Genomic DNA, 16,621 nt, shown 5'->3' on the forward strand with positions numbered 1-16,621 from the left:
TGTATATATTTTTAGTTGTCCAGCTAATTTCTTTCTGTTTTTTTTTAGTAGAAATGGGGGCTCACTCTTGCTCAGGCTAGTCTCGAACTCCTGAGCTCAAACAATCCACCTGCCTTGGCCTCCCAGAGTGCTAGGATTATAGGCATGAGTCACCACGCCCGGCAAAATGTCTTTCTTAAATGCATTGATCACTCTATATAGATTGCTGTAATCTCCATTTTCCTTGTAGCTAATTCTGATGGGTTTTCCTATGCCACATTTTCTGGTTATATGAGTTTTTGTTTTTGGTATATAGTGCTGTAGGTTTCAGTCTTAGCTCTGCCTTAGACTAATTCCTTCACAATTTGTTGTCCAATACTCTATAGTCAGTAAGTGGAGCAGTTGGAATTCATACTCTATACTTTTGGAATTGCCTCTGATAGAGGTGTGTTTACAGGTGAATGGTTTGGAGATAGACACACAGTAGAGAACCACTAACCTTAATTAATTCAGCCCAGTTAATTACAATATTGTCTTCTATATTAATTCAGTGAATTAATCCCCAGTTACACATGTATTCATTTCCTTATACTTGAAACTATTTGAAGTTAAGAAAATAAGAGTGCACTGATTATCTGGAAGAAGGACTTATTTACCCCTAATGATAGCAAAGGAAAATAATATTGCTTAAGTACTGCTGAAATTTTTATTTTCAAAATGATTGCTTGACTAAGTACTTAAGTTTTTCAGCATGATCAGAAATTAGTATTAATATACCTAATTATGGCCGGGCGCGGTGGCTCACGCCTGTAATCCTAGCTCTTGGGAGGCCGAGGCGGGCGGATTGCTCAAGGTCAGGAGTACAAAACCAGCCTGAGCAAGAGCGAGACCCCGTCTCTACTATAAACAGAAAGAAATTAATTGGCCAACTGATATATATATATAAAAAATTAGCCGGGCATAGTGGCACATGCCTGTAGTCCCAGCTACTCGGGAGGCTGAGGCAGAAGGATCACTCGAGCCCAGGAGTTTGAGGTTGCTGTGAGCTAGGCTGACGCCATGGCACTCACTCTAGCCTGGGCAACAAAGTGAGACTCTGTCTCAAAAAAAAAAAAAAAAAAAAAAAAAATATACCTAATTATTTTGGCAACTCTGGACTGAGTGTAAATACAGTCATTAATTGTAACAATCTAATTCATTTGATTAAAATGTCCCATGTATCTGTTCTTTGATCCTCTTCACTGCCCCCTCCCCCATATGAAATCTTAAGCTTTTGTTGTGACATTGTAATAGTGGTACACTGAATGCAAGCATGTAACAAGCCCGGCCCAAAGCATGTAACAAGTGTGGCCCAATAGAAGCATCCTGTTTCAATAAGTTAGTATATGATAGTTTGATAGGAGGGTATCTTTTTCTGGCACAGGTTATTAAGTTACTCTGTCTTTTGTTTCTTTCAGTGATGAAGAACTATCTCAATATCTTTTACAACTGGTGCAAGTTTTAAAATATGAGCCTTTTCTTGATTGTGCCCTCTCTAGATTCCTATTAGAAAGAGCACTTGCTAATCGGAGGATAGGACAGTTTCTATTTTGGCATCTTAGGTAAGTATTTTACATTTCAATTTGAGCCCACCATGTGCTTTAGTAACTATAAATCAGCATAAATAAGAGACATTTACCAGCTGCCTTAATTGTTTCTGAACCATTATAAATTTTACACTATTTTGGTGCCTTCTCTTATTTCTTCATACCCAAACTCTTGATTTTCATGGTTTGGCAGAGCAGATCAGATAAGTGTCCCTGCATGACTGCTTGCTTGATTTTTAGCTAAAACTAATAATGTGTTGCTACTTGTCAGTCAGACTAAATACAGACTTATTTATTCCTTTCAGAAGTTATGTATGGTATCATCATCACTGGTGTTATTGAGTGAAGTTAAAGTTTTAGTATAATGATAGCCATTGTATTTAGTTCTTTATTAACTAGGTAATTTTCAAAAATGCACAAAACTTATTTCACCAAGATAGTATAGGAGTAAAATCAGGAAAGACAACTAAAGTCAATCTTTTTTTTCCTAAGGAAATTGTAAATTTCTCATTTCTGACTCTGTACTCAGACCTTTTTTGTTTTTTTCAATCTAGACTTCAGAGTATTAACTAATGCTCATTTCAGTCTTATTATTAAACCTGTCAGGGAACGACAAAATAAATATGACTTACTTTTTCAAATATGTAAAACATTCTTTAAGTGAGAAAATATTTGAATAGAAGCTGAGGCATTAGTCAATTGTATAATGCCAATCAAATTTCATAGATCTCTGTTTTAATCTAATTGTCTCTAAATTGGTAAGACTACTTTTCCTCTCCAAAAAACAAATCAAGTAAGATGCGCAGAATGAACTAATTATAAAATCTTATAACTTTTTGAACTCTGAAATTTAATAAATTAGAAAGTTGACCATCTCATAATTATGCATGAGATGACCTATTCTTTTCTTTCATTGGCATCATAAATTTATTTCTTTTTAGAATAAGTCAGTATTTTTATTTGGTGATCTGAAGTGTTTATTAAACAAACCATTTGGATACTGTTAACTTTCTGCAGGTCAGAAGTACACATTCCTGCCATCTCAATACAATTTGGTGTCATCCTTGAAGCATATTGCCGGGGAAGCGTGGGGCACATGAAAGTGCTTTCTAAGCAGGTATCAGCTTGTTTTAATCTTTGTGTTCAATTTTGTACATGGTGTTTTATCAAATGCTATTTCTCCTACCACGTTGTATTATATAAGTTTCAGTAATTGAACCTGATGAATACATTCTTTTATTAAAATTTAAGTTAAGGAATGAACATCAGGCCATGCGTGGTGGCTCACGCCTGTAATCCTAGCACTCTGGGAGGCTGAGGAGGGCGGACTGCTCGAGGTCAGGAGTTCGAAACCAGCCTGAGCAGAAGCGAAACCCCATCTCTACTATAAATAGAAATAAATTAATTGGCCAACTAAAAATATATAGAAAAAATTTAGCTGGACATGCTGGCACATGCCTGTAGTCCCAGCTACTCGGGAGGATGAGGCAGAAGGATTGCTTGAGCCTAGGAGTTTGAGGTTGCTGTGAGCTAGGCTGATGCCACGGCACTCTAGCACAGGCAACAGAGCGAGACTTTGTCTCAAAAGAAAGAATATCCTGTTTAGACTGTTTAATTATGAGTATGATGGTGACAATGGTCATGAATTTTTTTTTTTTTATTATGGTAGAAGCTGCCTTTATTGGTTGCAATGCAAAGGGTAAGCGGAGGGATAGGACAGCTCCTGCTCCTGGGACAGCCTCGGAAAGGGCCATGAAATTCTTAGGCCCAATTTTTTCGTGTTCCTGAATTACTCTTTCCAGTTAGTATAGTATTTATGATTTTTATACTCTGCCACATATATGAATCAGAAATACTATTTTGAGATATTTGAGACCTAAGTTCATAGATGTTACAGTTTCTGGAATTCAGAACCCACAAACTGGGTTCATAGTATAATATATATGCATGCCTGAAATTTTGATATTCCCCTGCAATCCTGAGTTACTACTGATAATATAGGAAAATTATTAAGTGCTGACCATATGTTAGGAACCATACTGAATGTTTTAAGTATGGTACCTTATTTTACTCTTCTAATGATGTGCCAAAGTAATTACCATTACTGTCTGCATTTGACAGGAGAAACTGAGGATCCAAGAGATTAAGAGATTAAGTAACTTGCCTGAAGACATACCTGTTAGACAGGATTAAGTTTCAAACCTAAGTCTTTCCAGCTATAAAGCTAAAGTTCTTTGTATTATGCTAAGAGTTTTCAAACCTTTTTTAGCAGAATCTCTCTCTTTTTATCTATTTCTCTCTTTCTCTTTCATTGTTATCAAAACTTACACAGAGCTCCAATTTGTAAAATAGGTAACAATGTCATTTTCTCAGTATAAATGTATTTTTAGAGCTAAAATAAATTGTAAATCATTTAAGAGTCCTATGAATCTGTCTTATTAAACAAAGCATTTCAGAATTGGGAGTTATTGCTGATAGCCACAATCTCCGTATCCAATTTATTTCTGTATTTTGTTTTGGAGATAAGCCTGATTTTTATATAGCTAAGTAATTGTTGAATGGGATTGTTTCCGCACCCTTGATTTTCCATTCACTCCTATACCCCTCTGGTGTCCCACTCTACTTTTATATCAGATCCCTAGAGTAGTTCCCATTTGCATTGCCAGAGGAACTCTCATGGGCATCCATTAGATGTTTTTTGTTTTTGTTTTTTTGAGACAGAATCTCTGTCATCCAGGCTAGAGTGCTGTGGTGTCAGCCTAGCTCACAGCAATGTCAGACTCCTGAGCTCAAGTGATCCTCCTGCCTCAGCCTCCCAAGTAGCTGAGACTATAAGGCATGTGCCACCACAGTTGGCTAATTGTTTCTATTTTTAGTAGAGACTGGGTCTCACTCTTGCTGAGGCTGGTCTGGAACTCCTGAGCTCAAGCCATCCTCCTACCTCGGCCTTCCAGAATGCTAGGATTATAGGCGTGAGCCACCGACCGTCCCCAGCCAGATGTTTTTCATATTTAGGATTTTTCATGATGTTAAAACAACTGTCTCTGATCCTTTCCCTGTGGAAAGCTCATTAATGATGGTAGTAATAGCTAACATTTATTCATCACTTATTATGAGCCATTTATTCTTCACAACAACTTGGGATCAATCACTTTATGTCTCACACCTGCCCATATCCCTTGTGTTCGTGGCTACCGTCCTAGTATAAACCATTATTGTCTCTCACCTGGACTTTGTCATTAACCTCCTAAATTGTGCCTGTGGTTTCCATTCTTGCATCTCCCTCCACATTCTCTACACAGCAGATAAAGTGACCTTTAAAAAATATAGATTGCATTACATTATTTCCTCTCTAAAATTCCCAGAATAATTTTTCACTGCACTGAGAATAAAATCCAAATTTTCTACCAAAGCCTATAAGACCTTACTTGAGTCCCTACTTATTTGACCCATCATAAGACCTCTGTATCCCTCACTGCATATTTTCTTGGAGGCTCAGCTTGACTTTTATAACAACAAAAGGATGTACAAAATGGGAACAAATTATTCTTACTTTTTTTTTTTTTTTTTGACAAGGTGTAGAAACACTTAAAGTATTTTACTTATGGCCATGAGGTATTCAGGACTCCTTTCCAGGAAATGGATATCAACACTATTAGAGATGGAACATGAAAATTTCCAACTATACAGACATGGAAGAAATTCAGATTTGTAGTATTTCCAAAAAGTTCCTATTTGCATAGCCCACTTTTCATCTGTTTCCCTTGTCACCAGTGTTTGTGCAGCTCCTGAAATTGCTGAGCAGTGGAGTGTCTGTGGTTTTGACAGATGGCTAACTTGGCAAGTTTTACCCATCTCAATTTTATCACCAAGCTTCATAGAACCTTCCTAATTTCCTATGAATAAGGTCTCAGCCTATCTGTAGAGACTGCATGCTTGAATTCACCTCTCTACATAGTCTTAGTAGTTTCCTTGCATAGGAGCAGAGTTCAAAAGTGGAAATATGATTTAAAATAAATCTGTTCATGGAATTTCAAACTACAGTATACATTATGTTTCTTATATACAATATGTGTATTTAATTCTGTTTTTAACATTTGTTTCCAGTTTTAATGAAATATTCATTAAATAAAATGCTCCTTCTGATTTATGGTTGGCTGAGGCTGATTCTTATGAATTTTACATAGTATGACATTAAAAGACTCAGTTATTAGTAAAGTTGACAACAATGGTTTTGATTTAATTGGCCAATGTCAATCCACCTTGTAATATTAATACTTGTGTATTTTTTTATTTGCATACGTTTTGATAGCTAGTTACCTCATTACAAAAATGAGTAATTTAGATTTGGACTACAAATTATGTGTCTATATTCACACTTTATTACACAGTAATCCATTGTAGCTGTCCTATTAATGGACTATACTGATATGTCTTATAAGAATGATGACAAGTAGATACTAAGGTTGAATATCAGAAACCTCAGGGTTACTTCCACATGGATTTTCCTCTTATACTGTGACGGAGGCCTACGTGGTTCAGATTAGTGGTGTTTCAAATTCCTTTACTCAGTAAACTGCAGAATTGTTAAGTAGTTTAAGTTTTATGCTTATCTTCTTAAATACCTATAATCTATGTCTGTTTACTTTTCTCGAACTTACATGATTTTAAGAAAAGGTTTAAAGAAAGTTTGAAAACAGTGCCTTAAGTAACAAAATTAAAAATAGGATGTTTATTCTGTTGTAGGTAAAGTGCTTATCATAAGCCAAACAATGTTTTTACTTCAGCTGGTTGTTATGTGTGTGTTTGTTTAATATGTATGTGTTATGGCAGGTATTATTGATTAATGTGATCATATGATATTACATTATGTTATTTTTAATCCTAAATTAATTTTGGGGGTGGGGAAACTTATTTTTCAGGTTGAAGCACTCAATAAGTTAAAAACTTTAAATAGTTTAATCAAACTGAACGCAGTGAAGCTAAACAGAGCCAAAGGGAAGGAGGCCATGCATACCTGTTTAAAACAGAGTGCTTACCGGGAAGCCCTTTCTGACCTGCAGTCACCTCTGAACCCATGTGTCATCCTCTCAGAACTCTAGTAAGTGACCATCTGTCCTTTGCTCAGTGAGCCTCCTGTGATAATAGCAATACAGAAAGGAATTCTGCATCAATACCTTAGAGAAGCAGTAAGGCCGGTTCTCAACCCCAGGATGTGGAATATAATAAGGAAGGAAAATCTTAAAAGCCCCCAGAAAGTATGCTTATTTTAATATATCCTGTGAGCTAAATTTACTTGTAGGGTTAGTGAAAGTTATTGCACGTTAATTTCCTTTCAATTATATGTAATTAAATTTATTTTCTATATTACTGGTTTCTAAGAGTCAAAAATCCTATATAAGCAAAATGTTGGAAAACAAAGTATTTATTAATTGACTTTCCTCTTTCAAATGAGATCTTGAAGGAATTTGGAAATATATTTCTTACTTATTTCCTTCAAAAGTAATAATGGAAAAATGCAATGTATATTCAGTATAGCATAAGTATTCAAAATTGATCCCTCTTTAAGAAATCAAGAATGATCTCATAATATTCTTAAATTTAATCCATGATAGGTTCCAGTTTTTTACTAAGTGTAATAAAATAAAGTTAAGGAAATAAGAAGAGGAATGTTAAGTTGGAGGTGTGAAAAGGGCAGACCTTGTATTTGAATCCAGCCTATTTGGCATTAGTACTTGCCAACTAAGGCTGTCCTCATTTTTGCATTTCTACCAAGAGGAAATATTCTAGCTCTGACTTCTGCAGACCTGAAAAGAATAGGTGAAGGGTTTTCCCAAGCCTGATTTTACCCATATCAGGGTAAAATCATAGTTTTGCATATTGTTATATCGAAGTGGGCTAATTTTCCCCTTGTTTGATTTCAGTGTGGAAAAGTGCAAATACATGGATTCTAAAATGAAGCCTTTGTGGCTGGTATACAACAACAAGGTATTTGGTGAGGATTCAGTTGGAGTGATTTTTAAAAATGGTGATGGTAAGCACTGAGTTTTTTTATAGCACCAGATTCCTTAAAAATTTTCATTTGTTTTGCTTTATCTAAAAGATGATGTGTATGTCCTTGTAATGCCTGGGTTAAAAAAAAAGGTGATGTGTAAATGTGTAACAGATGGAAGCCAAGAAGTAACTGTCAGTGGTCATAAGATTAAATTCAACATGTCCTAAATCCCCCTTTTCCCTCTTAGAAAATGACATTTACATTTCATTTATGTACACTGTTTTAATAAACCTTCCTTTTTTACCCCTACAAAATACATCAGTCTGCTCCTTTGATAAAAAGCTTGTGAAATACAAGAGAATATTTTCAATAACGTATTCATACATCCTGTTTCAGTGATAGCAATATTGATTTTTGGTGCCATAGTTTTGCATTTTGATAAAAATATATGACTGACCCAAATTTTATGTAGGAAGTGCCTCTGAAGTAATCACACCAACCAAGTTATGACTTGTTAGTTGTATGACTATAAGCAAGGCACAGAAAATAATGAGCTTTCACGTTTTTCATATCCATGAATATTATTATAGTATCTGTATATCAGGATTATTTAATAAAAGGAAACAAGTGAGATCACATAAGTAAATGTGCTTAACATATTATGTGCTTATGTCTTCTTTATAAAGAACTGATAGTGTTTTGCTAGACATTTAATCCCACTTTATCATAGAAATCTCATTATGAGATAGATGTCACTACTTTCACATACTGTGTTCCTTGAAAATACCCTTGGACATGATAATAAATAAATCCAACCATTACAGTTTTGTGGAACCAGGATGTAGTTACTTATGTGATAAGTAAGAACCTTCTCTGTTCTAAAAAGCAAACAAGCAGGAAAAATTAAGTGTAATGTAGTACACATGCAATATGTAATACAAACAGTATTATAGCATCCATACAAATTAGCACAGTAGCTTATACCTGCTAAACAATTTTAAACATTTTTTTAACTTAATTTCTGAAATAATGTTCTAGGGACATGCTAACCTATGAGCCTAATATTTGATGTAGTAAATATGGTAAACATTAATATTTTGGAAAAGAGGTAACATAGTATTTGTTAATGGTTTTAGTTAATTCTGGCTAGTTTACCTTGAGTTAATGAAGTAATTTTTATTACTTATAATGAAGTAATTTTTTTTCCTTTAGATTTACGACAGGACATGTTGACACTCCAAATGTTGCGCTTGATGGATTTACTATGGAAAGAAGCTGGTCTGGATCTTCGGTGAGTTTTCTAGTGAATTTATTTATTTGTTTGTTTGTCTGTCTGGGTTGTATTCCTCCCACAGCAAAATTTCTAGAATTTTTTTATCCCTTCCTTCCTGCTATTATTAATTGTTCTTCATAATGACATTTATATAGCACTTTAGATGTACTTTCAAATATTTTATCTTATTTAAACCTCATTAGGTTTAAAACTATACACATGACTGAAATTTTCAAAAGAGGGAATAGGTCTGAATTTTCATAGGCCTGGACAGACAGCACGAAACACATTCCATCCTGTGGTTTAGAAGGTGCTCTTAGAGGAGGATGTATTACTGTGTGGGTCATGGATTGAGGAGGCCGGAGAAAGCCATGTGCCTCTTTATACTTAGCATAGGGATATTCATTCCTCTGCTCACAAAGGGAAAAGAGAGGAAAGTGTTTATTTAGGTGGGCTCTCAGGTTTTTAGCTTGCCACCATCAGTAGGGGTAGATAGCAGAAGAGATTTAGAGTGTGGTGAAAGAAAAAGGAAACAAAGTCAAGCTTCAGACTGGGAATTATATTTACAATGAACAGAACAGGGGTAAATATTTAAAGAGCTCATAGAAACATTCAGGGAAAAAGTATGGAAAGGCATTTCATAAAATACATAAAATAAACTATTATGTGAATTTTGTTAATTCTAATTAAGTGTACAACTTACAAGCCCATAAGATACCATTTATATCCAAACAAAGATTTTCTTAAGTGATAATCCAGTCTAGAGCACTGCCGAAGCAACAAAAACATAGGTATTTTCACATACCATTATAAATTATATCATACCATTTATCAATAAGCATTTCTGTATGAAGTTTATTTACACTTTTTATCCAATATTTTTAGAATTTACTTTAAAATTGAAAATGTAGACAGATTTATACACAAAGATATTTTTCCTTCTTTTAATTACAATTAAAAAGATCGACCACCCTTTTGAACATTTGCTCAACAGCAGAATAATAACTTCAAAAAATTACTAGCCTTTCCATATGACCAAATGTTTCAGTTATTTTAAAATATCATTCATAAAAAATTGCTCTGATTTGGAGAAAGTGCTTATCTTCAAATGTTAAATAAAAGTGAGATGCAAAAAGTAATTTTATAGAGGTTTTTTTTTTTTTTTGGAGACAGAGTCTCACTTTGTTGCCCAGGCTAGAGTGAGTGCCGTGGCGTCAGCCTAGCTCACAGCAACCTCAAACTCCTGGGCTCAAGCGATCCTCCTGCCTCAGCCTCCCGAGTAGCTGGGACTACAGGCATGTGCCACCATGCCCACCTAATTTTTTCTATTTATATTAGTTGGCCAATTAATTTCTTTCTATTTATAGTAGAGACGAGATCTCGCTCTTGCTCAGGCTGGTTATGAACTCCTGACCTCGAGCGATCCACCCGCCTCGGCCTCCCAGAGTGCTAGGATTACAGGCGTGAGCCACCGCGCCTGGCCTTATAGAGTTTTTATAGATATTATTTCTGAGTATTATAATTAATTATATGTGACCCGTCCCCCCCCACAACCACACACACTTTATGTATCTGTTTCTCTAGTTTCTACAAGCGGCATGTACTCCTTTTTTAATCAAGGGGAAAACAATTAAGGATATTTCATTCTGTAGTACAGGTCCATACAATTTTTAAATTTTTTCCTATGCTAATAAATGATGATTAACTTCATCTTTTACCTAATTCTTAATTTTTATATATAACATATATAAATATGTATATATATAAAATTTTTTTTAAATCATGGACTATTTCAAAGTATAGAATAATTTTTAACGATTTTCATGTTTTTACACTTGATTTTAATAAATATATATTGAGCAATTAAGGAAACATGTTAACTTTATTAAAAAACAAAGTTACTTATTTACTTTTTTAAAAAGGCATTAAACATGCAGGTACAGTTAATGAATTTTTTATCCCATTCTTCTTTCTCACAGCTCAGAAATAACTACTGTACTAAAGCTGGAGTATTTTTATTTTGTACTTTATATATTATATATCCATTGTACATTTTGAGTTTTAAGTGCTATCAAACCACATACAACTTTTTGTAGTTAATTTTTTCTCTCAACATTTTTATGAGATTTACCAAGATAAATATGTGAATTTCTAATTTATTGTTTTCACTGCTATATACTAATCCAGTGAATAAATAAAAAAATTTATCCATTCTCCGATTAGTAGCTATTTGTATTCTTCTTTTTTTCCCAGTACAATGAAAAGAAAAACAAATAAATAATACCTACTTGTTACACCCTTCCAAATTATCTGTATTGACATATAGAAGCATTCATTCTTTAGTGTATATGGGCAGAAATGGAATTGCTGGGTCATACAGCTGGTACACTTTCAACTTTACCATCATTGCCAAACTACCTTCCAAAATGGTTGTACCAGTGTTGTTTCTTCTCAGAAATATCTGAAAGTTTCATTTTCTGTACCTCTTTGCCAATCAGACTTGTTAATTATTTGTGAATCTAATGGATGTAATATGATATAGGATTTAAACTTTCATTTATTTTGTTAGCAGTGAGATTGCTATATTAGCAGTGAAGACTACTTTTCAGTCCTTATAAGTTTGGCATTTTCACTCTGTTATAAATTGCCTAGCTTCTTCTACGGTTTGTGTTTTTTGTTATATTGTTTTAAAAAAATCCTTCCCTATCTAATTATCTCAGAGATAATCTCTTATATTTTATTTTACAAATTTTGAAAGTTCATGTGCTTTCTTCTCCTTTTCTGTTTCTGGAAAAGTTTGTGTAAGATAGAGATTATGTATTCTTTTAAATTTTACACACTTTAAAACTATCTAGTCCCTGTGGAGATATTTTTGGGGTCTAGGTTTTTGGACTACTGATTTTCCTTAATGGTTATTGGCCTCTTCAGATTTTTTATTCTCTTGAATCACTTTTGAGGCCCAAAATAGTCCACTTCATCAGTGTTTTCAAATGTATTACCATACATTTTTATGACATCCTCTTGTAATTTTAAAATCTGTGCTATATTTAATTTTCTCCTTTTTCATCTGTAAAATTGTTTTACATGTACTTTTTTTGTCCTAGATTATTAGAACTTTGCTTCATGATTAATATTTTAAAGGAATGGGCTTCTAATTTTGTTGATTCTTTTTTCTGTTTTATCAATTATTACTTTTTGGTGTTCTTCGTTTTACTTTTATGTTCTGTTCTCATTTTTGGATGAACTCTTTAAATTTCAAAATGAATATACTTATGTACTTTTATAATTTATCAAACTGTATATAGTTCAAATTTAAATATTTCATGACTTCCACTTTTATTTCATTGACTGCTTAGCTATTTAATATTACTTTAACTTCCAAATGCATACTTTTTTTGCTGTCTATGATTTCTACTTTTACTGTGTTGTTGTCAGGTTCTGTATAACATCAAAATCTTACATTTCTTAAGAATTTATTTATGGTTTAAAAATATATACCTTCAAACAAAATTTAAAAAAATAAAAATATATATCCAATTTTCTAAATATCACATATGTAATTGAAAAAGTTCTAGGCTGGGTGCAGTGGTTCACACCTATAATCCAGCACTCTTGGAGGCCAAGGCAGGAGGATGGCTTGGGCTCAGAAGTTTGAGACCAGCCTGAGCAAGAGTGAGATCCGATCTCTACAAAAAATAGAAAAAGTGGCATGTACTTGTAGTCCCAGCACCTTGAGAGGCTGAGGCAGGAGGATCATTTAAGCCTAGGGGTTCGAAGTTGCAGTGAGCTATCATGATGCTACTCACTCTAGCCGGGGTGACAGACTGAGACTCTGTCTTAAAGAAAAAAAAAAGAAAGAAAAAGTTTAGATGCTGTAATTATTGTCTGTAAGATTATAAGTTTTTCTATTATATCAGATATGTTATTATGTTCAAATCTATATTCTTATTAAATTTTTACCTATTTGTCACTTCAGAGGTATGTTTAAGGTCTCGCATTATTATTGACATTTGTCAATGTCTGCTTGCTATTTTCTCAATTTTTGTTTATTTTGTATAAACAAAATGTTTATGTATGTATAAATGCATACAAATTTCAGTTTCTTTTAGCTTCTATTCCCCCCTTTATCATTAAGAAACAGCCTTCTTAATTCCTAGGAGATTTTCTTTTAGAGTCTGTTTTGTCTGAAATTTACGTTGGTATACCAGCTTTCTTTGGATTAGTATTTGCTATTGTATCTTTTATTTTCATTATATTATGTGTGTCTCCTATAAACAGCATATAGTTGGAGGTTTTTTTGGTGAGGATGAATTTAGTCTGAAAGTATTTTATTAGGAAATTTTAATTAAGTTTGTTTTATGGTGATTACTGTATATTAGGACTTTATTTCTACTACCTAATTTTCTATTTTGTATTTACACCCTTATTCTTTTGTTTTTGAGACAATGTCTCCCTCTGCTGTCTGGGCTAGGGTACAGTGATGTCATCTTAGCTCACTATAACCTCAAATTCCTGGGCTCAAGCAATTCTACCTCAGCCTCCCAAGTAGTTAGGACCACCACATCTGGCTAATTTTTCTATTTTCTTTTTTTTCTTTTTCTTTTTCTTTTTTTTTTTTTTTTTTAGAGAGATAGAGTCTTGCTTTTGCTCAGGCTGGTCTTGAACTCCTGGACTCAAGCAATCCTCCTTCCTAAACCTCCCAGAGTACTATGATTACAAGCATGGGCCACCTTGCCAGGTCTACATCCTTGTTCTTGTACTTCTTTTTCTCATTTATTTCCTTCTGTTGAATTGATAGTGGTTTTAAAAATTATTTTTTCCCTTTGTATGGAATCTTTTTATACTATATTATTTATTTTTGTGAATATTCTTAAAAGTTTAAATTGCATACTTAACAAAATCTAAAGTTAATCTGTAACTTAGCCATCTTCTTGAACTGCTGGTACTTTAGGATATTTAAATTCTACCACCTATATAATATTTTAACTGATATTTAATAATTCCCCATATTAGTTATTTATTACTTTATATTTTTACTATAATTTTTTATCTACAATTTAAAAAATTTATTTATTCACCATTATTTTTTTGCAGTGTAGTCTCTTACTCCAGGTTTTGTTTGGAAATGAATTTGTTTTATTTCCAAATCCAGAGTAAGATTTTAGCTGGGTATAGAGGTTCATTTTTCTTTATTTTTATTGGATACAATATAATCATCAGGCCATAAAATTTGCCTTTAAAGTATGCAATTCAGTGGCTGTATGCATATTCATAGAGTTGTATACCCATCACCATAATCAATTTTAGAATATTTTTATGAACAACTAAAAAACTCTGCACTCCTTAGCTGTCACTGTCCAACCCCTCCAACTCTAGGCAACCACCAATTAACTTTCTATCTCTATAGATGTAACTTTTTTGGTCATTTCATAATAATAGAAACATATAGTATATAGTCCTTTGTGACTGGCTTCTTTCACTAAGCATAATGTTTTCAAAGTTTATTCATATTATAACAATTGTCAGTATTTCATTTTTTATTGCCAAATAATATTCTTTTGTAAAGATGTACCAAATTTTATCCATATGTCAGTTAATGAATGAATATTTTGTTGTTTCACTATGTTGCCATTATTAAAATGCTGCTATGATTTGTTGACAAATTTTAAATAGACTCATGTTTTTAATTCTTTTGTTATATAACTAGGATTGGAATTGTTGGGTCATATGGTAATTCTGTGTTTAACTTTTTGAGGAACAACCAAAACTGTTTCCAAAGTGGCTGCTTCATTTTCCATTCCAACTAGCATTGTACAAAGTTTCCAGTTTCTCTACATTCTTGCCAATACTATGCATTGTCTATATGTTTCATTATACCCAGCCTAGTAGATCTGAGGTTATATGTCATTGTGAGTTGAATTTGCATTTCCTCAATGTCTAATGATATTGAGTAGCTTTTCATGTGCTTGTTGGTCATTTGTCTATCTTCTTTGGAGAAAGGTCTATTTAGATTCTTTGTTCATTTGTGAATTGGGTTGTCTTTTTTTTTTTCTTTTAATGAGACGAGGTTTTGCTCTTACTGTTGCTCAGGCTGGTGTCAAACTCTTGAGCTTAAAGCAAGCCTCCCGCCTTGGCCTCCTAGAGTGCTAGCATTATAGACATAAGCCACTATTCCAGGCCCTGGGTTGTCTTTTTATTGTTGAGTTATAAGTGTTCTCTTTGTTTTGGATACTGGACCCTTCTTAGATAAATTATTTGGAAACATTTCCATTCTGTCAGTTTCTCTTAACTTTCTCGATATACTTCTGATTATGTCAGTTTATCTACTTTTCCTTTGTTTGCTTGTGCCTTTGAGTGCTTGTTTGGAGGTTCTAGCAGGGGAGTGCAGCTACTAGTATACCCTCGACCAGAGAATGGTCCTCTTTTATCTGGGAAGGTCATCCTCTTCAACCAGGTGCACAGCTTTAGGAGGAGCACACATGGAGCAGTGAGTGAGGAGGGGGACATCTGCCTAGCCAGCCAGCTAAGCCAAATCAACCCTAGCAGTCAGCGGGGTGATAGATGTCGCAGCCAGATCCTTCTCATATCCAAGCTATTTGTTTGTGTGTGTGTGTGTTTTGGGTTTTTTTGTTTTGTTTGTTTTAGACAGGATCTTGCTCTGTTACTCAAGCTGGAGTGCAGTGGCACAACCATAGCTCACTGCAGCCTGAAACTCTGGGCTCAGGGGATCCTCCTGTCTCAAACTCTCCAGTAACTAGGACTATAGACATGCTCCACCACTCTGCATAGAAGCAGGGATATTGCCCAGGCTGGTTTCAAACTCCTCGGCCCAAGTGATCCTCCTGCCTCAGCTTCCTAAAGTGCTACAATTAGAGGCATGAGCCACTACACCCACCTGCTTGTGCTTTTGGTGTTAGGTCTGAGAAACCATTGCATAATTAAGTGGCATGAAGATTTACACCTGTTTTCTTCTAAAAGTTTACATTTTAACCCTTACATTTAAGTCATCGATATATTTTTAGTATTTTTTTTACTAGTGTGTGTGATAGGACTCCAACTTCATTTTTTTCCATTAGAATATATAGTTGTTTCAGTGCGGTTTGTTGAAAGATTATTCTTTCTTCATTGAATTGTCTTGGCATCCTAGTCAAAAATCAGTTGATTGTAAATGTAACAATTTTTTTCTGAACTCTAAATTCTGTTCCTTTAATTTACATGTCTGTTCCTATACATAGTCTTGATTACTATGACTTTGTAATCTTTGAAATCAGGAAGAGTCCTCCAGCTTTTGTTCTTTCTCTGTTTAAATTTATCTGGAAATGTCTTAATTTCTCCTTTGTTTTTTAATAAGAGTTTTGCTGGTTATTGAATTCTTGGATGATAGTCTTTCATTCAGCATTTCCAATGTGTGATCCCACTGCCTTGTGGCTTCTATGGCTTCTAATGAGAAATCAGCTGTTAATCTTATTTAGGATTCTTATAAGTGATGAGTTATATCTCTCTTGTTCCTTTCAAGAGTCTATTTATTTTTAACTCTTGACAGTTTGATTATAATATGCCTACTTCTGTTGAAGTTTATACTACTTTGAATCCATTGAACTTCCTGAATATGTAAGTTGTTTTTCATCACATTTGCAAAGTTTTTAGCCATCACTTTTTCAAATGTTTTTCTGCCTCTTTCTCCTTTTTTTTTTTTTTTTTTGAGACAGAGTCTCACTTTGTTGCCCGGGCTAGAGAGAGTGCCATGGCGTCAGCCTCGCTCACAGCAACCTCAAACTCCTGGACTCA

General features: G+C 34.0%; 1 protein-coding gene across 9 annotated transcripts in view; it reads left to right on the forward strand.

Annotated features, from left to right (window-relative positions):
* The window catches only part of PIK3CB (phosphatidylinositol-4,5-bisphosphate 3-kinase catalytic subunit beta), a 141,419-nt gene that overhangs the window by 102,896 nt on the left and 21,902 nt on the right, over positions 1-16,621 (forward strand). For all 9 annotated transcript variants that reach the window (XM_076005130.1, XM_076005127.1, XM_076005139.1 and 6 more), the window contains 5 exons: positions 1,437-1,580; positions 2,583-2,682; positions 6,488-6,666; positions 7,490-7,599; positions 8,773-8,851. In XM_076005130.1, the coding sequence (XP_075861245.1) occupies positions 1,437-1,580; positions 2,583-2,682; positions 6,488-6,666; positions 7,490-7,599; positions 8,773-8,851 (612 nt within the window). The remainder of the gene's footprint in view (positions 1-1,436; positions 1,581-2,582; positions 2,683-6,487; positions 6,667-7,489; positions 7,600-8,772; positions 8,852-16,621) is intronic.

Source organism: Microcebus murinus, chromosome 1 (genome assembly GCF_040939455.1).
Source record: "Microcebus murinus isolate Inina chromosome 1, M.murinus_Inina_mat1.0, whole genome shotgun sequence".
In the NCBI taxonomy this organism is placed as follows: domain Eukaryota; kingdom Metazoa; phylum Chordata; class Mammalia; order Primates; family Cheirogaleidae; genus Microcebus; species Microcebus murinus.